We start from the raw sequence: 24,753 nt of genomic DNA, 5'->3' as shown, positions 1-24,753 counted from the left end.
AATGACGTATCTCATGGATGGCCTCTTTTAGCTCCAAAGAGACAGGAAATCACAAAAAAAGTTCAATGGTCAGATTTTTTTCCTTGGGTTCTCATGAGGATAAAAATACATTCAGATAAAGTGGTTACAGCAAGAAAAATAAAAGTACATATTTATTAAATATAGCCCGTGCGATGCTAAGGATGTAAATGTGACTGTATAAGCCTTTTCTGCTGTAGATGTGCTTAGGTTCATTTTTATTTTTTAAATACCTAAGCTTATTAACAAATACCATGCTAATTATTTTTGTGAGGCATTGCACACACAATGCTTGTTTTAGCTAAGCAATAGATCAGACAGCACAACGATCGGTTTTCTATTCCGTCTTATTGTTTCGGGTTGCCTTAGTTTTTCAATGTCTGACATACCTTCCTGTTTGCAAAAATCATATTTAACATCTAAATTTGCAACAACAAAAATGTACAGGAAAAAGTGCAACAATACTCAACTGTTTCTGAGTAAAACGTATTTATTGCTATTAGAAAAAAAATTTTTTTGCACATACTCCCACCTCGATATATCAACATATTTTAAAAGGGCGCGTGGGGTGGGATATTGTTTAGGTGTTTATTTTATGATTTTGCTGTGTATCACATGGTAGCAATGTTCATTTTTTAAAATAAAAAACACAGTGACTCAGTAAACTCACAGTTAAAGTCACTACAGTTTAATAAATATCAAATGGCGTTAAAACTGCAACGTTTTTACTGTTTTAAAGTTTACATATCAATATGTATGTGCAGGTTTTCCAGCAGTACAGTAAGGCAGTGTGTATGAACCTGGTCAGTCAGGGCCTTTCTTGCTTATGACCTATCTGAAGTTAATCTCTGGGCTGCTGATCATTTGCCTTTATTTAAAAAACTACATTTAACTGTGGGAATTTACATTTCAAATTACTGTCCAGTATTTACTCTGATACTGAGGTAACAACCCATTCTCCATTTTATTTACATGCTTATTCAAGACTGATACATGATTTCAGTCATCCACAAAAACACAAACAACAATATAGCAGACAATAAATCTGTTTGTCACTCAGACAGACCGTGGGGGTCAGCAGTGACTCAGTGATTCTTCAGCCTTGTATCGACTGGTCAAAGACTAAAGCAGCATCAAGTGAAGTGTTGGAATCATAGTGACCTCTTCTCTGGTTCCGTGCCACAGGACACAAGTCCTGTTCGCACCACCTGGGAAATAAAAAAATAGTGATAAAAAATAATGATAAATAGTAACAAAATTATAGTGCATTTTTAAAAAATATTTTAGACAACTGCAAATATACATTTTTCTTTTTTTCTTTTTTCTTTTTTACCTGAGAGCTGCATAGGTGTCAGATGGAGAAGCTCCTTTCCAACATGCATGATCAATAAGAAGGGCTCCTGATAACAGAGTTGGGAATGATAACAAGGTGCATAGAGATAAATGCGTTTATTGTTTGAATGTTTGGCCGAGATAACAGTACAGCTGACTGATTAAATTACTGACTTAGGTTTGTTAGACTGAAAGATGTCAGCTTAAGCTTATGTTTTCAAAATGCTGATTTAGTTAATCATTTAGTCAAAAAGCTGAAAAAAAGCAGAAAACAGTCGAAGAGCAAACATTTTAGTGAATATCTGACTTATGCTTAAAATTATTTAAAATTATTTTTATGTTGATCAGCTAACCTGTAAATTAACTCATAGTTGCAGCTCTGACGTGTGTGTGTGTGTGTGTGTGTGTGTGTGTGGTATACACCTGTGTAGATGCGAGCCAGGCTGTATGCCAGGTCTCTTGCTGCTAGCTCCAGGTAGCTGGGTGCTTTGGTTGCTGCTACCTGAACAAACTCTTCCAGCTCGCAAAGAGCTCCGCCCACTGCATTCACAGCTGGGGCCAATAAGGAAACGCCAGAGGCGCCTGCCAGCAGTGACTATAAAACAAGAAAAACAAGAGCACTTCACATTTTTGTTCTGCTCAGTCACAGAGAAGATTTTTTCATTGAACTTGCTTTGACCTTGGTATGGCTGAAGTAGGCATGAAGAACCATCCCTGAACTACGAGCCACACACCGCAGCACATCCAAAGACAAAACATTTGTGGTACCTTCCCATATGCTCAAAACCTGGAAGAGGAAGAGATAAATTAGTCTTTCACTCTTTTTGTAAATCTCAAGCTATCACACCTCTGGTATCGAACTCACCTGTGCATCACGGAGTATTCCAGGCAAGCCGGTATCCTCGATGTATCCCTGGCCACCAAAGCTTTCCAAACCCTCCGACACCACAGCCACGGCCTGAGACAAACACAACACTGACACAATCAGACAATCAAAACAGCCAAATAGCGCTAATGCTAGCATTCACACAAACTGTTCACCTGCTTCCCAGTGTACAGTTTGACGACCGGAGTGAGCAGCCGGAGAAGGTGAGCATCGTGTTCGGTTGCCACTCCACTTTCTTCTCTGCCCAACAGACGACACACATCCATCACCAGAAGAAAGGCCCCTCGAGACTCTACCTGTAGGTGTGAGAAGCATGTGTCCTGAAGCATGACAGAAAACACTGTGGAGTTTGTTCACCCCCTGCCAGCTTACCTCCATTCTAGCAAGAGTCTGCATGTGCAGTGGGTGGTCTTTAAGAAGCTTTCCAAAGGCAGTGCGCCGAGTGGCATAGTCACGAGCTAACTGGAGCACCCTGTGAAGACATACAGTTACACAAATGTTTAACCAGCTTACTCATGCTGTGCTTTAAGAAATCAGCACAGATTCAAGTGTGGTAGTATGAGCGGTGTCCTGCCTTCTCATAGCGGCTGCTGCAGAGACGCTGTTGTGGATCCTGGTTATGGTCAGCATGTTAGCTATGGAGGCCACACCTCTCCCCTCCTCTGAGAGCTGTTGTGGAAAACAAGTTGTCAAAGATTTGGACATATTATAGAAAAAAAATTACAAAGAACATGGCTTGCCTTGTTTCTCTAACAGTGAAGGTTGGTGGAGTGGACCATAAACTGCCTGAAAATGTCCATACCTTTAAAAAAAAATCTTGGATGATTTCCCTCACAGTGATTAATTACACGTTTGCCATATAACCATGTGTTATATGGCAAAAGTGTAATTAATGCTCACACTGTGACAAATTTCCGTAAAAATTCTCCCCCAGCAGGGTAATGCGGGATTTGTGGTACCACACTCGTGTCCCCCGTGCATAAGTATTTGGCTATAGTGAAGTCTTCTGTGTATGCTCGCTACACAGCTGTGCTTGTGTTGCAGTCCAAAAAGGCCAAGATAATGAGCTTGACACAGATAGCACTATGAGTGAGTCCAATTCTGAGCTGTTAAAAAGTGGACCTGAACAGGAAAGGAAGCAAACATTAATGATAAGTCAACCAAAAGAAAACAGCAGGAGAAGCACAGTCATTGTTTGCAGTGGACTTATTTTTAACACTCAGTTTCACTTCAGCTTTCTTTATGTTGTAACTTTGGCCTTCCCTGCAGCTAGCTGAAGGACCAACAACACCAAGAACAGGCCAGCTGTTCCACATATTGGTCACACTGCCTCCTGCTGACAGTAAACAACTGCAACATGTAAGTGACTGAACACAAAGCTCTGTGTAGGACAGACACGCAACCATGCCTGTTCCTTAATGCCCCCCACCGCACTGCAAACGCTAGTCAGAAACCTACACGAGAAGCACAACAAAGAATCCGAGGGATTAACACCACCTCAAAAATCCCGACTCCCCAATCTAAATTGGTATCCACAGGTTGCACGGGAGCAAGCCTGATCCAAAGAGGCTTACATGAATCAAAGAATTTACAGCCAACATCCTGACGGCTGGAGAAGAGCCAGAGACAAGTCAATGCTACTTTAGAGGCAAAGTAGTAAAAGGAAAAAATTAATCTGTTCTTACCAACAACTAATGCAGATCTCCACTTCTTGTTTTGATTTACTTTTTTTTTCTGAGCTTGTTTTGCTTTAAGTGATTCCCTCATATTAATTTAGTGGCAGCCATTCACAGCTCATTATCTCATGCTGACTGAATGCTACCTGCCCGAGTGCTGCCGTTGGAACTGCAAGCAGCTGGCACTTGCATGAGTTGCACATCTCAACAAGTTTCTGAGGATTCGGCAGGTTAAGTCAGAAGTGCTACAAAAGTTGATCTGTGTTTTTACAAAGCACAGTGCGTACTTCTTTGTTATGGAGGAGTGGCAAATAAAATCACTGTGAATTTTTCCACCTAGCACACAAATGCAGGAATGGTTCTGTTTATCATTGCTGCACATAACTTGTTTTTTTGTGTGTTATTGTGTAAGCAATTGCTCGTATCTGCACAGATAGGAGACAAAGCCTATAGTTTATCAATAAATTGTTATAACCAATGACCCTGCGTGTGTAACTGACCCTGTGCGCTGGCAGGCCGTCCAGCAGCAGCTCAGCAGTCGGCATTTGTCGTGTCCCCAGCTTGTCCTTCAGTCGCTGAACCTCAATACCCCTCAGTTGGCCATCCTCATCTCGACTCACCTCCGCGTAGAAGAGAGACAAACCTTTGCTACCCTGTGGGACAGAGAACAGCAGTCAGTTACCGTATATCACTCTGCGAGTCAATGACAATGCTTTGTGACTGATGTCAGCAGTACTGGTATGGTTGCTCCCGTTTTGTCCTGCACTCTGGCCAGCGTCAGAGTCATGTCTGCGTCCGTAGCAGACGTGAACCACTTGAAGCCGTGGAGCTTGTAGGAACCATCTGTTTGTGGAACAGCCACCGTCTCAGTGCCGCTGGCTGAGGACAATGAAAACAACTCATGAAGCATTTCAACAGTTACTCTTGTTCTGCATGACAAAGCGAAAAAAAAAAAAAGTATGTAAACAAAGAATCTCCTTTACAGATATCTCATCCTTTTAAAACCACAATTACAACACTGTTGTACTGCAGCTCTTAATTTACAGATTGAAGCTGGGACTGATAAATGCAGAAAACAATTTGCCACTACTTACCCACATCAGAGCCTCCCTGTCTCTCTGTCATCCACTGTCCGGATGTCCAGAAGCGTTCTGGATGGCGGGTGGTCAAACGACTGTAGGCGTCTTCTACTGGCCGCGAAACACCTAAGGACTTCTCATACACAAATGCAAACAATCATTCACTGTGCTTACAAGGAAAAACAGAACTGGGGTCAAGCAGGTCAAAAATATGTTTACATTCACTACTATAAAGCCATTACTGCAAAATCTAGAGTTGCATTAAGTTTGTTCAGCAATCTAATAATATCTAATATACAGTTCCTTCAAGTACATGTTGCTGTTTTAAACAAAAGCTGGCATATTTTACATTTTTTATTAATATTATCAATGTACACAGTGCAAACTGATTGGAAGGCAAATTCTCCTTAACACAAACAGGAAAATAAAAAGCAGAAACATTATCTCCCTATAAAAGAGATAAATAACACAATAAAAGATAATACAAATATACAATATAAAAGGAAATAGGTTGCAAAATGCATATAGTGCAAACTGTTCCAGATATGGCTATGATTATGTGGTTCCTCAGCCAGTTAAAGCAATTTTACTGGGGTGACTTGATGGACTGATTAAGTGCTTGTATAACTTTTGAGATGAAACTGTCTCTGAGCCTTTAGTCTGAGCATGAAATGGTCTGTAGCGTTTGACGGATGGGAATACGATGAATTTATATTCTTAAAAAGTCAATGTTTTAAACTACATTGGTTACAATATTCACTTAATTCAGTTTTAAATGATTAGATTACTGTAGTCACTTCCTAGGAGGTAAATCCCATTACTTGTTCTGTTTTTCTAATCAGTTTGGCTTACAGGACACTGTATTAGTCATGTTATTCACTTCTTTAAACACACCTGGATAACTTTTGCAGCTCCGTCGGTCATAGCAAGAGGACAGGTATAGAGGCCAGATGAGGGAGAGAAAAGGTACAGCTTGCTCATCTGGTACACACGACTAGGAAACACATACATACACTTTTTGGAAGATGACAAAAACACATTATTGAAGTGAAATAAGACACATGAGCTGAACCGAAAAAAGGAAGTGCAACAGCCTTCTAACCTCCACTCCCCAAATGACCTCTCATAGCCAATGGCAACGAGTCCTTCCTGCGCTGACAGGTCTTTCATGCGTTTCCAAGCATGGGAGGTCACAATGTGGTCCACTCGGCGACCCCAGGGATCAAAGTGCATCAACCGCGGAGGGTTGACCTCACACTCTCTACCCCAGCCATCCACCTCCTTTGCCACGTGTTCTCCAAATGCACACAAGTCTGAGAGAATCGCCTGTGGACAAATTTATACACACACATATATATATATATATATATATATATATATATATATATATATATATATATATATATATATATATATATATATATATATATATTTTAATAAATTTTGTACTAATGTATGGTGACCTTGAGGGTCTTTAAAGGTGCCTATAAATAAAATGATATTATTATTACACACAATATATCGCAGACCTTATGAAACAGCCTGTTTACCTGATAGGACAGCTCCTCCCTGGCTTTTTAATAGTAACAAAGACCAAAGTTAAATTCTTATTGCTTTTTATAAAATGACTTCGTGCTGGTGCAACAAAACGTAAGGAAAAATATGCAATACATATGTAACACTGTGCATATACTCAACACTTCTTTCAAAAAGAAAACAAGTTGTGAGCACAATAAAAAACAACAAACCCCCCCCCACATAATATATAATATAGTAATATACACCTAATATGGACATTGTTATTTAATGGGCCTGTTGCTCTTCCTCTAAAACTGGTAGTATGACACCCTTTCTTGGGTAAAACATGTAATCCCTGCTCACCTCCTGGGGTATGTGTCTCTTCAGATATCCTCTGAGCAAGGCATCTTCTACAAACGGGTTCTTCAGCACTGGGTTTTCCTGAAAGAAAGATCCTATCCTGGCTCGGGTGAATGGCAGGTAGCCTGCTGCCTCCCACAGCTGTTCTTCATTAGATCTTCTTCTGCCTGGCTCAGCTACAGTGGCTGATCTGACATGGATCAGTGGTCGAGGTGAAGGAACGACACACCACAACCTGGAGGAGCCTCCAGCTACACGTCGGCTCAAGAGGGCTGAGGACACTGACATGGCCCAATACCTTCAGTCTGAGGTCTGACTAGGGAGTCAACACAAAGCCATTAGAGCAGGGACCAGTGACATTTAGATAAAGGCAGGGATGTTTCAGTTATTTTTTAATGGGCTGGCACGGGGCTGGTGAGTGGCGTCCAAGAACTAGTTGGGATCAGAAAAAAAAAGTGAGTTATAATAATTTTAACTTGCACAGACCTCCTTCTCCATAGACATCCATCCGGAAATACAGTAATGACAATATGGCAGCCACACTGAAGCACAAGAAGTGAGGTAACAAGCTAATAAAAATGAATCTGGATAAAACTGTTAATGTGTTTTATTTTTAGATATAAATAAGGGGTTCTCACACATCCTTTGTTTAGAGTTTGCAAAGTAAGCGGACAGTAGTGGACCAAACTAATGTGAGGTACAAGAGGGGTCCATCTTTCAAATTAAATCATTATTTTCCATTAATATGTAAACCAGTAGCATCCACGGCATGTAATAATATTTAAGATCAAATAGTTGCTTTAAAACAATAAAGTAATGGAAAGGACAAGTTGTATTGAAGCATTAAAGAGGATAACGGCACGCTCTGGGCAGTGCCACCCCAGTGCCCTTTAGCACCACCCCTGGTCCTTCCGGGGCAGAACAGGGAGGTGCATTCAGCTGAACAACTTCAGTATATTTGTTTTTTATTTATTACTTAGAAATCAGGTGCATTTTACTGATTTACTGATTCCGGATAGGATTAGCTTCTTTGTTTTTCCATTGCTGATACTTATTTCTTTATGTAAAATTATCTAGCTGGCTTGCAGACCATGGAGAAGATTGACAACCAAAAAATGTGTCAAAGTTCATCTGATTGCGTTGTTGCCTTTGTGCAGATATTATTTTACCGCTTGTATTCGAGGGTTTCCTTTATATTATTTAAATATTGAAATATTAAACAGAGGCATATACTTGCTATCCTCTTCTTGAAACCCTTTATCATAACGCGTACTCTTCGCACTCCAACCCGACAACAACACAGCAGTTAGCAATGACGTTCAACAAAGCTGTGAGCGCTTTATTCACGGCCAAGCTTACACAGACAACGCTTAATTAGTTTTAAATGAAACGTAAAAGCTTCCCAAATATCAAAGATATAGCTGACAGCAGTCATCTTACCAAACGTTTTCCCAGCTGCGTTCACTTTCACGGCGGCGACTTAAGTTTCGTTTTCAAAATAAAAGTCTCTCCTTGTATAAAGGTTCAAGTAGCACCCCCTGCTGCTGCAGCAGCGACAGAAACAGCACGCGACCACACAGATGACAAACAATCTATCAAGGCAAAGCATTTTGAAATCACTGAAAGTTAGGTCAATTATGGACAATTTGAAAAGGCCTTTATTTTGGAAGGCAACATCAGAATAACTTGATATTGATATGGTATCACTGTGGGGTTGTATACTGTTGATCTAAAGTGGAATTACCCTGTGGAAACAGCAATTTTCCATTTTAGAGCATTTTGAAATCACTGAAAGTTAGGTCAATTATGGACAATTTGAAAAGGCTTTTATTTTGGAAGGCAACATCAGAATGACTTGATATTGATATGGTATCACTGTGGGGTTGTATACTGTTGATCTAAAGTGGAATTACCCTGTGGAAACAGCAATTTTCCATTTTAGAGCATTTTGAAATCATTAAAAGAGTCGGTCAAATATGGGCAATTTCTAATTGCTGTGGGTGGATAGTGTTGATACAAAATGCAACTACTCTTTGGAAATATGACTTTTGCTTTTAAGAGCATTCTGAAGTCATTGAAAGAGTAGTTCAAAAATCAAAGTTCACAGGGCTTTTACTTTGAAATCCAAAATAAGATGGCCTTGATATTGACAGGGCGCTAATAGTGAACAAGCCTAAATTATTTGTTATTATGTTCTTAAAATATCTGATAATTCACTCGAAGTTGGCTTTTATTTTGAAATCCGGTTTCCACATCCATTCCCGTATTACTTTGAATACACAGGGAACAGAAAATAAACTGGAGGCTGGCTTGACTGCAATGCTGGAATTGGAGGCTGGCTTGACACCAGTCCCTCCACTGTGGAGCTGGACAGACTTGTAAGTATCCCGTGGTGTTCTTCATTACTTAGATGACACAGGACAGATTATTGGGAAAACTGATGCCAAGCAACATGAAAAATATTGAGTTTGTCCAGTGCTATTCCTAATTCCAATAAAGCTAACATCAGTTGTTCCGTTTGTTTCAGAATTTAGACTACAACTGTCTCCCTTATCAAACCAAAAAGTTGACCTACTGAGGACATTTCCAGCACAATAAAGTTTGTTACTCTAGGACCACAAGGCCAACCTACTCCTGATTGGTTTTCCCTCACGGTTTCCCTCTGCCGTTTAAACCTTGTGTTTCATGTCTCATTGATATAAAATAGATCCAAGAGTAGAAAAAACGGATTGAAAATGGGTTGTTTGTAAAGATAAAGATAATCCACAGAACACAGGGCTCTAAGCACCACTAACAAAACTAAATTCAACAATATTTACTGTCATGGTGACAGAAATCCCTTCCTGTGACACTATAATTTACTTAAGCCCAAATGTAAATTTCCCCAGAACGAATACTTTATTATACACCACATACTGACCAACGTAATGTGTTGCTGAACCAGTTTTATTGTTCTAAGTAAAGGTTTGTCAAAAATACAGTATCCTTTGTTCCAACGAGAACATAAAGACTGAAAGCATGCACCGTTTAATAAAACATTTCCATGATGGGTTAAAAATCTGTTCAAAAAGAAGGACACAGGCACTGAATAATTATTAAACAATTCAGCAGTTAACCATTTTTTTCCTTCCCAAAATGAACACAGAACAGTCAAAGGTTAAATGAAGAAGGAATTTAAAGGAATAATAAATGTACTGATATAACCCAGTATGTAGCTCCTGTTTATGGATGGGGCACATCTCCCAAACGTAAAAGATGAACCTGGTTTTCTGTCCAGGTTGAAGAACACTGATGCGTTTTTAGTGTACAAAAATAAAAATAACTGTTTAACTACAGGCTGCAGTACAGAACAGAGACCAGTTAAGCCCAAGTCTTTAGTGTGAAAATGTCACCTGACAATGGACCAAAATGAAGAAATGTAGTTTGTCACAACAACAGTTGACTATATAAAAGAGCATACGTCGCAATAAACATACAAATTATTTAACAGCTCAACCAGGATAGCATGTTTTAAACAGATTAACAGATGTAAGAGGGTAATAAAAAGGGACAAAGTAAAACCACAGGCCCAGAGGCAATCGACAGTGAGAACCTAAAAATACAAACTGGTTACAAACTGATTCAACACATGGAGGGATTAATGAAAACAACCCCAAATATTCACACATGAGAGTGGGTCCGTGGAGACTTGAAATGATGACCAGTCTGTTAATGTTCACATCTTTCATTTGATTTTTCTCTTCTTTAGTCACCCTTTGTAAGGAGGTCTTCTATGTAAGCGTCAAGTTCATCATCCGTGTTTATGTCAATATCCTGTGGGAGGAAAAAAGGCACGATAATCACTCACTTTCTGCAAAGGTGGGGTTTATCAACAATGTGCACATGATTGAGGAGCACAGATTAAGAAGTGTTACCTCTTGTACTTTCTGCAGAAGGGCCACAATGTTTGTTCGGAGTTTCTGTAATTTCTCGTCTGCCTCCTTTAGTTTGAGCTCAGTGTTGTTGTTTTTCTCCTCCACAGCTTTGGCCCTGGCATCAGCTCTGCTCTGGTATGAATTACATAATGACTGGAGGCCTGATTCATACTGCTGGAAATACTCTTTCTACATGCATGAGGAAAAAAAACAAAAACAAATCAGTGGGAGAATTCGACAGAATTGGCAAGTAAGCACAGCCGTTAACATCTTCACTTATAATTTCAATGTTCATTTATGCACTATTGCCATTGTTAAATAACTATCTTGTTATTTAACAGGTTTTTTTCCATGTAGTTTCATCTCACACTAAAAGATCAAACTATTATCCACCTATTTTCTGGCAGTTATCCAGCAAACTAAGCAGAGATGACCAAACCTAACTCCCTGGCCAACTCCTCCAGCTGTTCTTGTGGAACACAGAGGCATTCCAAAGCTGCACCGGAACCCTGCACACTGCAGCGGAAGATCATTTTCACTACAATGTAATTTCTCCATCATGACCCAGACTTGTGGACACTGATGAGGTGTGAAAAAGTCTGGCTCAAGTGTCAAAGATGGTGGTAGGTAAGTAGACTGAGCAGATATTTTGGGTTCCCAAAGATGGCAATTCATTTACAGTGACCTCCATCAATTTGAAACTTGGTGGGAACAGATCAACCGGTAAATCGACAGTTCTACTTTCACTCTTTCTTCATCACACAAGACTGATACAACAAGCACATGATCCCAGCTGCCATAGGGCGAGAGGTACGGTGAACACAGAAACAGACAACCATTCACATTCATATTCCTTTTTGCCGTGCTATTTAAGCTTCTTTTTTCTTGCAACTTTGTGCTTAAATTTAGCATTCTGCTTTTGCTTATCCGTCACAAGATAGGCAAGAAGTTGATCTATAAATAAAGCTTTTATTATCTCACCAAAGGAAAGGCAACCAGCTCCTCGGCTGTCATGCTATTAACATCGTCCTTTGGGATCCGAAAAGCAGGAGGAAAGAAGTAACGCAGCATTGTTCTAGAAACATCAAGAGCACAGTAAACACAGCAGTTATGAGAGTTACAAGACTTCAATAAAGAATGATAACAACATTGTAACCAGCTCACCTCAACATGGTGACCAGGCTGTCGGTCACCTCTCGGCTGGTTCCTGGCTGAGTAGTGTCTGGCTCCATGGGTGCCGGACCCTTCTCGGTCTCCTGCTGGGTGTCAGGTGTCTGAGAGATTGGAGATGGTGGTCGCATCAGCCGGACTTCATCGCTACCCTTAAATACCCTTTACAGAGAGATACATACATGTATAAGATTTGAATCACCTGCCATGTCATCAAAACATGTTCAGAAAGCAACATTCACACAGACTGCATCTTACCATCGATCTTTAGGGGTGGACCGAGGTACGTAGTCAAATTTAACTTTCCAGCGAACACTTTGTTTATTCGCCTCAACAGCAATGACTTTGCCCGTATACCACTCCTTATTGACACGTACTTCGACCAGCAGACCCTTATCTGGAGAAGAAAATGCAAAATATAGAAAAAACTCATATTCCAGTTCTGTATTTGATTCACATCAGTAGAGAGTGGACCATCATCTCACCTTTCTGAGCATTTTTAGTGTCGTTTTCTGGTTCCTGTTGTAGAGATTTATCAGGTGCCTGTAAAAATACAAACAAAATATGACCACAACAGTTTGAGAAATCACTGAAAAGGCAGTCAGGTTAGATACAATCTTCAACAACTTAGTTAGAGGTTGAAATGAATGGCATGCGTGGTTATAAAGAAACTGTTATATATTAATAAAATGATTGGTTTTGTTTTGAAAGAACTGTTAGTTTATCACTACACTATATATATATATATATATATATATATATATATATATATATATATATATATATATATATATATATATATATATATATATATATATATATATGAGCTGAAAAAGTAAGTGTTGATTGTTAGAAGTTGTGAGAGCAGCAGGCAGCCCAGCTTGATTCGACAGTAGAAGAGAGAGGGGGACCCAATAAAGCTACCTTTTCTTTAGCCCCGTGTGTAGAAACGGATTTAGGGGCAGAGCATGGTGTTGTTGGTGCCTGCCGTGTAGGGGCAGACACTCCTTTCTTCTCAAGTTGAGAGTGTGTTTTAACCTGCAAGGTCAATAGCAAAGCAGTTCTGATTGGAGGTTCAGCAACCTGATGGGCCACCCAGGTATGTCCATATTCCCTTAGTGTCTTAAGCAGAAGTCTAAGATACTTTAATTGCAGCTACTTTGTGTTCAGACACCATAAAGTAAGCGAGCAGTATGAGTAAAGCTTTGCTCCAATAAGCAGCCAATTAATTTAAAACTGACAGACTTAACCTGAATTAATGCAGATATTATAATAATGTTAAGCATACAATCACTTCCTAGTCCATTCATTACCTTATCCACATCCTGAAATTTATTTCTCATAAAGCAAAAGCGTGAAAATGCGAGCAAAAGCAAAAGTCCTTTGAGCAAGCCGCACGCTGAACACGCACGATTAAGGTTTATGCAGAATTACTAGTGCTCTCATTTCACACCCCAGGTTAATCATCTTGTTTTGATGTGCAGTTGCTTTTCAGAGCTGTAATACATTTTCAGCAGAGTTACAAATCTGCACTACAGTTTTTGCCTCTCTTCTTTACCTCATCCAACTTTCCACGTTTGGGAGGTGGGGCCTTCTCTACCACTTTGCCACGGTTAGTGGCAGCTGCAGCCATCTTGGATTTTTTTGTCTGTGGTTCTTCTTCACTCTCCTCGCTGCCTTCTTCTTCTTCTTCCTCCTCCTCTTCTTCTTCTTCTTCCTCACTCTCCTCCTGCTCTATTATTCTCTTGCGCTGTCCAGCAGCTGCTGGTTTGGCAGGTGAAGCTTTGGCGGATGCCTATGTGAGGAGACAGCTTTCAGTATTTTACACTGCTTTACAGTAGGATTTGTACATGCAGCCATATGAAATACTTTCACAACAAAACCTTTTCTTGAATCAAACCTGTAACGTACCCGTGAGCTGCGGCTGGGTGGAGGTGTTTTGGCAGTAGCTTTGGGAACAGGTTTTGCTGCAGATGGAGGAGGTTTTGCTGCAGCTCTGGACCTGGATGGTTCAACCTTTGGTGGAGTTGGTGGTATGGCCGATGTACGGGTGGGCCGCTGAGAAGCACTACGTCCTGGTGGGGCACTTGGGGCATTTTTGAGGTGAGCTGGGAGTGGTGGGGAGCGTGGGCGTGCAACAGACCTTTCAGAAGACCTGGTTGCCTGAATTGTTAACGTGAAAGGACACAAAACTTGTATTTGAGTATGATAATGAATACATTTAAACAAAAAAAAAGAAAAAGGATCACCATCAACAGCAGTGTTTGTCTTTAGTGTGACCCTTTCACAGTGCAATTAAATTGTTTAAGACTGAACATACAAAACTCCTTTTTTACATTTTCAGTTCATATTTACATAGAAAAGGAAACACAGTTCATCCAGAGAGTATTCCCAGCATTCCACTTGTTCTACATTTTGTCATGTTACAGTTTTATTCCAAAATTGTTTGGAGTTTACCAAAAGACAGCCGGAGGACTCTCAGGCAATGAGAAACAAAATTCAAAAATCTCTGTACCAAGGATTGAACTCTTTGGTCTGAATGCCAAGTGTCATGTCAGGAGGAAACCAGGAACTGCTGTATAGATGGCCAGTACCATCCCTACAGTGAATCATGGTGATGGCAGCATCATGCTGTGTGGATATTTTTTGGCAGGAGAAACTCGGAGATGAGTCAGAGTCGTGGGAATGCAGTGATATAAAAGAAATCCTTGAGGATAACCTGCTCCAGAGAGCTCTGGACCTCGGACTGGGGCGAAGGTTCATCTTCCAACAGGACAACGGCTCTAAGCACACAACTAAGCTAACAAAGCAGTGGCTCCAGGACCACACTGTGAATGTCCTTGAGTGGCCCAGCCGGAGCTCAGACTTAAACTATATTGAACATCTCTGAAAGGATCTGAAAATACCTGTGTACTGATGCTCCCCATCCAACCTGATGGAGCTTGAGAGGTTATACAAAGAAAAATGGAAAAAACTCCCTAAAGATATGAGTACCAAGCTTGAAGCATCAAACTCAAAAAGTCTTATGGCTGTAATTACTGCCAAAGGTGCTTCAACAAGACAATAACCAAAATCTGTAAATATTTACTTTTTTCACGTTGTATTTATGGGTTATTTTGAGTAGAAATTTGAGGTAAAAAATGAATTGAATCCATTTTGGAATAAGTCTATAACATGGTGCTATGAATACTTTCTGGATATAATGTACCTGTGAATGATTAAGTTTTTTCCTTTAATAGCAAATCTCATTCAACTACTTTGGTAGTTTTCCTGTTATCCCTCATATGTGCAGTGATATTAAAATCAGAAATACATATACGACATGCCGAGAGTTAACTATTGGAAGAACGGTACGGGGAGTTTTTTGTTTGTTTTTACCTGAGAGGAACTCTCTGTTGGTTTCATGCTAACCTCCAATGGGAGCTTTCTTACATCTGCCGCAGATTTGATGGTGCTGGTTTTCTGGTAGGGAACAAACAGAATATACTTATACTGTGGTGATAGACACAAAACAGAGAGATTTAAAAAATAAAAAACAAACCAAACACACACACAGAAACACAGACAGCAAGAGTTGGACAGGATACCTGCAAGGCCTCCAGCTTCTCCTGCTGCTGTTTGATTTTCTCTGCAAGCTCTTTTTGTTTGTCTTCAGCTGTTGGCTTATCTTTCTTCAAAACACCAGATGGGAGATTCTGTTTCTGTTCAGGAGCGTCACATCTGAAAACAATTTCCAAACAATATATGAACAATTTATATAGAACATACAAAATATATTACCACACTAGTAGGTACTTTCTCATGGCATAAGCACTTCAGCTAATACATTACAAAGGTCTTTTGTTGTTGCTTTTTTGTTTATTGCTGCAGAATCTCCAACTTCCGGTTGGATTTGAACTCCTCTTAAGCACTATCAGTGCATAGGGTTTTTCTTATTACTAGAAAAACTGAGAGAGAAAAAAAAGTGGTATGCTAAATATTCCCTGACATTTTGCACAGCAACCTCATCTGTAGGCACAAGAGGCACCTGTGGCAAAGGTGAAGCCACTGAAGACTTGCTATATTACACTTATAACTGAAGTGTCATTTATAACATCAGCTATTTGAAGGATACCATCAGACATCAGTACCTTCAACTATGGCACAGTTGATGAGCTGACATGAGCGATATGATGATATGAACAGTGTTACAAACAAGCTATTTAACAAAAACAAAACTAAACAAAAGCTGTGTGCTTGTAGGCTAACACATAAAATCCGTCTGAACATTTTGTCTGTTTAAAATATTTTTCGGACTCACCTATTTTTCACTGGACAAATTTGTGGCTTTTTTTTTTTTTTTCCCCCGAACCAAGCTCGATTTTTCTAATCTGAATAAATAGATCTCACCAATCAGATCACTGCATTTCGTATCAAGCGCACTCATAGCTGAAATTGCGCACTGGTACTGAATATACAATGTTATGTAAATAATAATTACAATAATAATTTCACCTCGGAGAGCAAGATGCTGCTCTGGGGGTCAATCAGCTCTCTGAAATTATATCTTTGCCTTCTCAGATGTGGTCTGCCAACATAAGGTCAAATTGCCCCACTGACATCCTTTTACACATGTATGAAAGCCACAATATAGCTTCCACTCCTAGATCAAACCATTATATTTTTCCTGCTGCTGCTTTGTCATGAGAACTGAATGAACCCAGAATCTCTATTTAGGAACATCAGGACCAGCTCATCATTCCTTCATAACTACTTTTTTTTTTTTTCTTCTTTCTTTCTCCAAATTCCATTTTTCAGGGCAAATTTTCCACAAAAACGCAACACATTCAGTGTGTATATACGTTCGGATCCGTAAAATTCGGAATTTGTGTCGCTTTTTCGCAACACGTTTAGTGTGTAACGGACTTTAGTTGTATTTGCCAAGTATCTTCAATTTCTGTTAAGACCACGGCCCTCTCCTAAGTGGAGAACAAGGTGATCTTTATAACATCCACTCAGTAGTTTTATGTCAGCTTTATTTGCTTTAGTTGCTAAGATCATATTATCACTGTGCTGCTGTAAATATTTCTGCTGCTTCTGAATAAAGTAACAATTCAGTTGTATAATTTCATTGTAACTCTGTTCTAAATTATACTAAAAACAGTTTTTTAGCAATCAAAAACAACCAATAAGTTTAATTAGAAACTTGATAACCGTTTTGCTTAGTGAGATACGTGGTTAAGAAAATTAAGTTATCTGAAAAAGCTCACTGTGTCAGTACCTGTCCTGAGTGCTGTCAGGGTTCATGAGACACACCCAACTGTCTGGGTAGCGTTTGTCCACTGCATCCATCTGGAAAGGCAGCGTTCTCCACTTTAAACATTTATCTTAAAAAAAGAAGAAAAAGCATAATCAGAGAGCGAGTTTTCTGCAGGAAGCTGAGATACTGCATGTCCTCTAAATGTGTGTGCTCAATTTACCACACTGAATAGTAAGTGGTATCTCCATGGCACGACGCCTCTTGTATCTCAACTCTGATGACGGAGGTGCAGACCAGCTGGCAGACAGATATCCAAACTCATCCCAGAACTTCACTATGCCTTTCTGTGCTGTATGACAAACACAGATGCAGATGTGAGATCAGTTGATACAGTTGTAAGTCATTTGCTATAATTAAAATAAATTGAACCAAAGCTGTATTTTTATTTAGGGAAGGAACCCTTAATACAGCAATATCACCTTAAAGCTCCAGCGCCCAGTAGATCAATAATGGTGATTACAACTGTATCTGAATTGTCTAACTTTCTAGCAGGATAATCTATCAATCATGGAACATGCTTAAAACTCCCAGGAGTATGGGGGTATTTTTAACTGGGAATTTGAGGTGCAGCAATAAACAGAAATCCAGCAACTTCAGGGAAGCTTACCGATGTTTGTGTCCTTCCAGTACTGAGCCAGATGCTCCCCCATGGATTTTAGTAAATGTCGATACTCTTTAGCATCCGCAAAGTCTTGTTTGTTGTGAGTAGGCTCTAGAACTAAATATGGGACATCCACTACTCCAACTACACCACCACATGCCCTAAGACACATGAACCAAATAGTTTAAAATTACAACTTAATCACCTGCTCATTTCCTGCCATTTTTCACTTTTAGTGCATTTTACTTACATGCCTCCCTCCAGTTGAGGACCAGTCTTTTCATACATCTTAATGAGACGAGAGCAGTTGTACACAAACATCCCATCCAGGTCCCTCTGTTCAATGTTCACTCCAAATATAAAATTCAGCTCCTTGGGCTCCTTTAATGCTCTGAAGAACAAGGAAGAAACGTAGATTGGTAAGAAATACATTTACATAAAATTTAGATGCCAAATAATTTGGTTGGCAAAAAAAATTTATGTATAAATCTTATTTTGAGGCATTTTTTAATATACATTTCCAGCCAAACAAAGGAACAGAATTTTCACAGCCTACAATCTATAAGGTTTGCCATTTTTGTTAATCATACTTTTGTTTGGCTTCAAGAATCCTTTTTTTCATGTCAGCATCCCTTCGCAGCATCATGGCTGCATCTTGAACTTTTCTCAAAATTGCCTGATGGAGTAAAAGGAGGGAGACAAAGAAGAAATTTAATGTCATCATTTTTTGGTTGTGAATCAACCACTGAATCATGTCAAAGTACACCTTTTCTTAAATTTCCCTGTTTCTTTAATAATTTGACATATGTAAAACACTTTGACGTGTTTGTCATTAACTGTTGCTATACAACTAAACTTGCTTTGCCCAAAACCCGTTTTACATAAACACTACACATCTGCACTTGACAATTAACCAAAGGTTTTCCTTATCTTACCCGTGAGTCTTTTGATAGGTCCTCTCCTAATCTGGCCTCCAAAGCCATGCGTTTACTCTCCGCCTCTCTGGCCTTCTCCTCCGCTGAAATATACACCACATATTATTCTCACATGAACTAAAGCTAAAGCAAACTTAAATTAGCAGGATTAATAACCCACTATCTCACCAATCTTTGCAAGATGATCAGCTTTCTTAACTTCTTGTTCAGCACGGGTCTTGAACCGAGTTGATGAGTATTTATAACACCTTTAAATAAAACAGAAAGTCCAATCAAAGTGTTAACACTGGAATAAACAAGTTACAGATAGTCCATATGTGCGTTACTGTATTACCTTGGTTTATAAAGACAGCACGAAAGTCTCTTAGTCCTGACTTTATGACCCTGGATAAAAATCCTCATGCGTGGGTCAATGTACAAAACAGCAGCGTACGCCCTGAACGATCTTCTCTCTGGCTTCCTGTGAACAAGAAATGGTGCATTAGACATGCTGTCGTCAAACTATTTTTACTGCTTTGTGGTTTTCTGCCTCCTCCAACTAGTCAACTTGCAGTTGCATCCATATCTGTGGAAACTTCAGGGCTCTACCCTTAAACGATAAGTGGGATTGCTCATAAAAAGCTGAATCACTAATAGCTTGCAATAAAGATACCCAACTCAACTTAATATTTTAAATTAATGTTTTAAATTCATATGCTAATGCCATAGAGATCCCTTGCTATCCCCTGTGGATAAACAACACCCCCAGCACAATCAGCAATTATTCGTGAAGAGAAGTCACTACAAACATTTTGATTTCGAAATTTGATCACCATTAAGTTTGAGTTCATCCTTGAGTCCAGCTGGACATTTGATGAAATTTTAAACTGGTTTGTGATACTGAAGTCAAAAAAACATGGGATCAGTGTTTGGTCACATTAACCACCAAAATCATATCAGTTTATCTGTGAGCTACAATAATAATCACATCATAACTAACAGTAACAAGTGTACTTACACTCCTTCAGCAGGTGTCCCAGCCATCAGTATGTCCTGGTGGTCTGTCTCTACATCCAGCTCTGGTTCTCCATTGTCCATCAGTTTCAAATTATAGATTATCACTAGCGTTCCTATAGATAATATAAAATACCACACCAAAAGTAAGTAACAACATGTCAATTTGTCAGCTCTTCACAGTGATGCACATTTAAATGCTTACCGCTGTTGCCTTCTATTTTGTTGAACTGCTCCATCAGCTGCTTTTCATTTTTAAAAGGTGAGTATTTGAAGATCAGTTCGGTCTCTATGGCATACTTTTCTGGATCAGAAGTCAGCGGCTCCTTGGTCTTCAGATCCCAGGAAGGAAGAGGCACTATAACCTGTAGAGGGAGGGGGATGAGAACCCTAAGTAACCCAGAGCAGTTAGCTTTCCACATGTTTTGGAATCTGACAAATGTGACCTTAAATCAGTTTGCTGGAGAGCCACATTGTTTACATTCTACAACATGCTGGGTAAATAAATCTCCAAATGACAAACTACACACATATTATGACATATTACACCATGCCCTTATTTGTTTAACAAAAACTAAGGCAAAATGCAGAAGCACTGTCTACTCCGATTTTAGAGCCAACTTTCAGCATTTCAATCAGGCTGAGGTCTGAACTTTGACTGGACCCTTCCAACACTTTGATTTGTTTCTTTTTTTTGGTCATCTGATTGTAGATTTGCTGCCGTGCTTGGGATCAATATCGTGTTAAACGACGGGGTTTCAACCAAGCTTTATCTTTTGGAAAGATGACCCTAGAATACTTTGGTATACAGAGGTCACCTCAATGAGCCCGAGGCGCTCAGGTTCTGTTGCTAGAAGACAAGCCCAAATCATCACCCCTCCACCACTGTGCTACGCAGTTATGAGATCTTTGTGCTGATATGCTGCATTTGGTTTTCATTTGGTGCTGTGTATTATGGTCCAACATCTCCACTTTACTCTTATCTAACCCAATGACATTGTTTCGTAATACTCGTGGTTTCAGATGTAACTGTGCAAATCTAATCTGAGCTGCAATGTTTATTTGTTTTGTTTTGTTTTAAGAGAAAGGAAACTTTGTCCTGGTATCTCTTTCAAACAGGTCATACTTATTTTGTCTTCGTCAAATTGTATGGTCATGAACTTTAGCATACTCAGAATCTGAGATATAGCTCTTGGTTTTTTCTTTTTGCAATTTCTGAGGATTTCATGGTCTGACCTTGGTTGCAGTGTAGTTAGTTCTCACACACTGCTTCTGCATTTTTGCTTAGTTTTTTTTTTTTAAACAGTGTAATATAACGTGTTGAATGTCATATCATATAAGTGCCTTGAAGCGACTGTTGTTGTGATTTGGCGCTGTATAAATAAAATTTAATTGAATATCAGATGAACATGTTTTGCCCATCTGAGGTTTTATTTAGCTAATTTTATGACCGGTTGATTTTTTTTAATTATGTTCTGATGCACAAAACTTTACAAATGAAAGACGGTATCCTTTCTTTTTCACATAAATGTAGATCACTTTTTTACATCCAAATCAATTATATACCGGTACAAAAAGGTATCACTGAGCCACAATTAGCAATCATTTCATCCATTGCTCCAATCTTCCATTAGGCCTTGATTTATGCTATAAGATACAAGATGTTGATATGACTCTGATAATCTTTGGTGTTTTAAATTTATTTAGAAGTTGTCTAAATTTTAATATTACACAATTTGCATTTTGCAGTGCTGTCAGTTTTTGTTCCATTCTTAGTATTTGTCAAGGGATTTATGACATTATTTATGTAAGGCTGGTGTAAAATTTCATCATGTTTCTGAACTGAGCAGAGAGCACAGAGTACTGTTCATACAGACTGAAAGCGTCTAACGATGGAGGACATCACCAACACACACACACACACACACACACACACACACACACAAGCATGAACACACAGGTGTGAGTATCTCGACACATAATCAAAGTACACTTTGAAATGAATGTGTGGTGAGTGGCTAAAGCATATCTAACAAAAGTCGTCTCTAAGCATTTCATGACTACCACTGACCTCATCCAGACCCTCCTCTTCATGGAAAGTCCTCGACAGGAAGAGGCAAGTCAGCGTGTCGTTCTTTTTTGTGAACAAGATAAAGTCTTTTCCAATGCGCATAGAGCCCCTGTGGAAACACACAAACTTCGTAAATATGGAAATGCCGGTGTACCAACTTCGCAATCAACACCAGACAGGAACTGGAAAAACAACTCACGATTTCAGTCCGTTTCCATACTGGCCAATCTGAGTGGACTCAGGAGACCGTTTGTTTGACTTTCCAAACTGAATCACATGGGTTGTCTCACCTAAGAAAAAAGCAGTTTAAGGACACAAATTATACACTTAACCGTAACCATGGGCCTACAAAAACAACAATAACCTTGCTTTAAATTTGCTCTTTGATCATTTAGTCACACTTACTTGGGTCCATCCCAGTACCATCATCCAGAAAACAAAGCATGTAGCCACCCCTCAGCTCTGTTTTTTTTTCTGTCACACAAGCAGGAAGTCAAAAGACAGATATGAAAAACAATGACTCACTGGATAAGTTTCAGTATATGAAATTGGATATTTTACTCTGAGGTCTACCTGTGTAGATGTCTATACGTGTGGCATTAGCATCTCTGTGAAAGAAATAAAATATATGAGATTTTTTAGAAAAAAGATATCAGGTTAATGCAAGTTTTCCCATACTCGATAATGTATTTAAAAATTGTGCTGTGAATCATAACAGGTACCTTGAATTGTCCACAAGTTCTGCCAAGGCTCCAAATAAGAACTCATGTGTTGTCCTAAGAGTTAGACCAAATATTCCATTAATAGAGTAAAAACTGACAAGGGAAGCTCATTAGAGAACAAGGACACATGGGAGATGCTTGGTGACAGCACAGACAGTCGACATACGAATATTATTCTGTTATAAAAACTGTAATTTCTCAAGTCTGCTGACACGTGTCAGCATAAAATGAAGAACTATCAGTTAAGCATGCATTTCCTGGTTAACTGTAAAACTATCTGCTCAGCTTCAAGGACTGACTATCCACAGTTCACATGAAAGCTAGCCACTTAAAATGAATTATCATTATAACAAAAAGAAGAAGAAAAGGGTGCTGCGACCTACTTTGAATATAAGCCACATATACATTGAACATGACATACCACAGAAGCATATAACAAAACTTGTCTTTTTTTTCTGAGTCATTACTGATCAAACTGAGTGATAAATGTCTGCAAGCAGCCAATATCACATGATTTCTTTGACAAATAACTGAAGCAAGCACATTTAGCTTCATTGCAACGTGTCTATACTCCGTTCTGAGCCTACACTGTCAATTCCCCATGTTATACACAGAGGCACTGTCAAGTTCAGAAAATAAAAATAGCTGATTATATCTAAGAAATTTGTTATAACGTTGATGTGGCAAACTGGCAAACATTTTTCCCCCTTGTGACAATAAAGAAAATGCATAACAACAAAGAGCAAAAACACAAAGAGTAAAAGAACGGTAGCAGCATCAGCTATTAAAATAAACGCCAGCATAGGTTTTGAATTGTGCATGCATACAGACAGAATGGAAAGTATTACTCATGGAAGGTAAAGTTGTTTTAAATATAAAATGACATGTAACAAAATGAGGGAAACGTGCTCTACTCGTCTTTCTGGACTATATCTTATTTTCTATTCAACAAGCTATCGGGTTGTCGGGAGCATCAATAGAAACATTGCTGGGCATCTTGCAAAAATAAGTAGGTGAGGTGAAGTGGTGCAGTGTATTGTGTGTAGGTGGTTGCTAAAGTTCTATCTTTAAGGCTAACTAGCTGTAACTCTGTGTATCGTGAAGTTCTTACGGGCACATTATTTCCAAAAAAGTTGGTACTTACGAATTTGTGTGCAGGTATTCAAAGGTGAGCTGAGCCCTGCTCAGGTTGCTGTAGCTAGAGTAGGCCATGGTCACTCACGATTGTTAACTAGATACTTCCTGGTGACCACCTCGTCTTCTTGCTGACGGACCAAGCCCTAGTTCAGAGCTTTCATTCTAAAAAAGGAAAGAAAAGATCAAAAATACTGTTGATTTGCCTGCGAGTATCTTCAATCAATTCACTGACATAACGGAAATGACATGACATTAGCTAATGTTTTTACTTTACAACAAGTCAGAGGAGACACTCCTGCGTAATTACAAGTCACTCCGCAGGTGAAGGTACCAGCAAGTACCACGTGGGAGGCCTGCTGAGGAACAACAAAATGTTATGATTAAGAGCTAAGAGCGTCTTTAGGCACGGCTTGAGCAACGAAGACATTAACGTGCATTCGTTTGAGCAGAAGTCAGACCCTTGCCTCGCTGGGTTACTGTAAAATATGACTAAGTCATGTTTGGTTAAGAACATGACATCAACAGTTCAGAGGTTTTGCTGTAACTGTTATTAACGGCATGCTAACATTAGCAGCTAGCCGACATTAGCGCAGGAATGTTTATGAGGAAACGGCAGCTAGCTAGCTTTACAGTGGGAAGATGAAGCTAACGTTAGCCGTATCAATTCCTTTCTGCCAGACGTTTTCAGATGACCGCGTCTTTGCACGCTAATATAGGTAGTCCAAATACTTCATAACGTTACGTTTTGTTTTCCTTGACATAAAGCAATCCCCGAGGCCGCGAAGAATCCAACTACCATCAACGTCGATGGTTGGTTCTCTAGTTTCCCCTGATCTGCGTTAATCCCGCCTCTATTTTTCGATAATCACCCAATAGCTCTGGACAATAGGAAGGCACCACGTTATGATTCTAAACCATGATTGGAGGACATCTCGTTACGTAGACAAAATAACATACCGGTGCACCAGTCTGCTGGTGCCTAGAGAGACCTTCATAAATTCATTGCGTTAACCTCATAATCTATACTTTTGGGGCCATAAAA

The 24,753-nt window shown here is 39.4% G+C and overlaps 2 protein-coding genes across 6 annotated transcripts; both read right to left on the bottom strand.

The window, feature by feature from the left end:
• Positions 1-684: 684 nt before the first annotated feature.
• LOC116332419 (acyl-CoA dehydrogenase family member 11-like) lies at positions 685-8,398 on the bottom strand. 2 transcript variants are annotated; one of them, XM_031755378.2, is made up of 15 exons: positions 8,310-8,398; positions 6,873-7,185; positions 6,094-6,317; positions 5,886-5,985; positions 5,007-5,124; positions 4,649-4,791; positions 4,413-4,565; positions 2,811-2,905; positions 2,609-2,708; positions 2,392-2,532; positions 2,216-2,308; positions 2,030-2,137; positions 1,774-1,945; positions 1,352-1,418; positions 685-1,226 (listed from the first exon to the last, which is right to left on the bottom strand). In XM_031755378.2, the coding sequence occupies exons 2-15, from the start codon at positions 7,155-7,157 to the stop codon at positions 1,115-1,117; spliced, it is 1,911 nt and encodes a 636-aa protein (XP_031611238.1). In that variant the 5' UTR covers positions 7,158-7,185; positions 8,310-8,398; the 3' UTR covers positions 685-1,114. The 2 variants fall into 2 exon arrangements, with proteins under 2 accessions (XP_031611238.1, XP_031611237.1); XM_031755377.2 differs by having other exon boundaries at positions 6,873-7,301; positions 8,310-8,376.
• Positions 8,399-9,797: 1,399 nt separating this feature from the next.
• On the bottom strand, positions 9,798-24,579 carry morc2 (MORC family CW-type zinc finger 2). Of its 4 annotated transcripts, XM_039620602.1 has the most exons (29): positions 24,454-24,572; positions 23,981-24,064; positions 23,719-23,873; positions 22,575-22,628; positions 22,426-22,460; positions 22,258-22,326; positions 22,052-22,142; positions 21,853-21,961; positions 19,987-20,146; positions 19,786-19,897; positions 19,123-19,248; positions 18,957-19,036; positions 18,789-18,871; positions 18,444-18,529; positions 18,104-18,244; positions 17,860-18,014; positions 17,413-17,541; positions 17,214-17,319; positions 15,541-15,673; positions 15,332-15,415; positions 13,865-14,116; positions 13,512-13,748; positions 12,878-12,991; positions 12,439-12,496; positions 12,212-12,350; positions 11,948-12,115; positions 11,765-11,858; positions 10,784-10,972; positions 9,798-10,682 (listed from the first exon to the last, which is right to left on the bottom strand). In XM_039620602.1, the coding sequence occupies exons 3-29, from the start codon at positions 23,784-23,786 to the stop codon at positions 10,614-10,616; spliced, it is 3,141 nt and encodes a 1,046-aa protein (XP_039476536.1). In that variant the 5' UTR covers positions 23,787-23,873; positions 23,981-24,064; positions 24,454-24,572; the 3' UTR covers positions 9,798-10,613. The 4 variants fall into 4 exon arrangements, with proteins under 4 accessions (XP_039476536.1, XP_031611152.1, XP_031611154.1 ...); XM_031755292.2 differs by lacking the exon at positions 23,981-24,064 and having other exon boundaries at positions 24,454-24,579; XM_031755294.2 differs by lacking the exons at positions 12,878-12,991; positions 23,981-24,064 and having other exon boundaries at positions 24,454-24,579.
• Positions 24,580-24,753: the final 174 nt, after the last annotated feature.

Source organism: Oreochromis aureus, linkage group 12 (genome assembly GCF_013358895.1).
Source record: "Oreochromis aureus strain Israel breed Guangdong linkage group 12, ZZ_aureus, whole genome shotgun sequence".
Classification (NCBI taxonomy): domain Eukaryota; kingdom Metazoa; phylum Chordata; class Actinopteri; order Cichliformes; family Cichlidae; genus Oreochromis; species Oreochromis aureus.
This window is presented reverse-complemented; position numbering and strand designations above follow the sequence as displayed.

What these genes read in the sequence shown, in the direction of transcription:
- LOC116332419 (XM_031755378.2), bottom strand. Translation starts at nt 7,157, where the DNA reads ATGTCAGTGTCCTCAGCCCTCTTGAGCCGACGTGTAGCTGGAGGCTCC. An exon ending in AGGTCATTTGGGGAGTGGAG is followed by an intron (nt 5,986 to 6,093) that starts GTTAGAAGGCTG and finishes TGTGTTTCCTAG; the next exon opens with TCGTGTGTACCAGATGAGCA. An exon ending in ACGGCCTGCCAGCGCACAGG is followed by an intron (nt 2,906 to 4,412) that starts GTCAGTTACACA and finishes TTTCCACAACAG; the next exon opens with CTCTCAGAGGAGGGGAGAGG.
- morc2 (XM_031755292.2), bottom strand. Translation starts at nt 23,786, where the DNA reads ATGGCCTACTCTAGCTACAGCAACCTGAGCAGGGCTCAGCTCACCTTT. An exon ending in TGGTACTGGGATGGACCCAA is followed by an intron (nt 22,143 to 22,257) that starts GTAAGTGTGACT and finishes CTTTTTTCTTAG; the next exon opens with GTGAGACAACCCATGTGATT. An exon ending in AACGTGGAAAGTTGGATGAG is followed by an intron (nt 12,992 to 13,511) that starts GTAAAGAAGAGA and finishes TTGACCTTGCAG; the next exon opens with GTTAAAACACACTCTCAACT.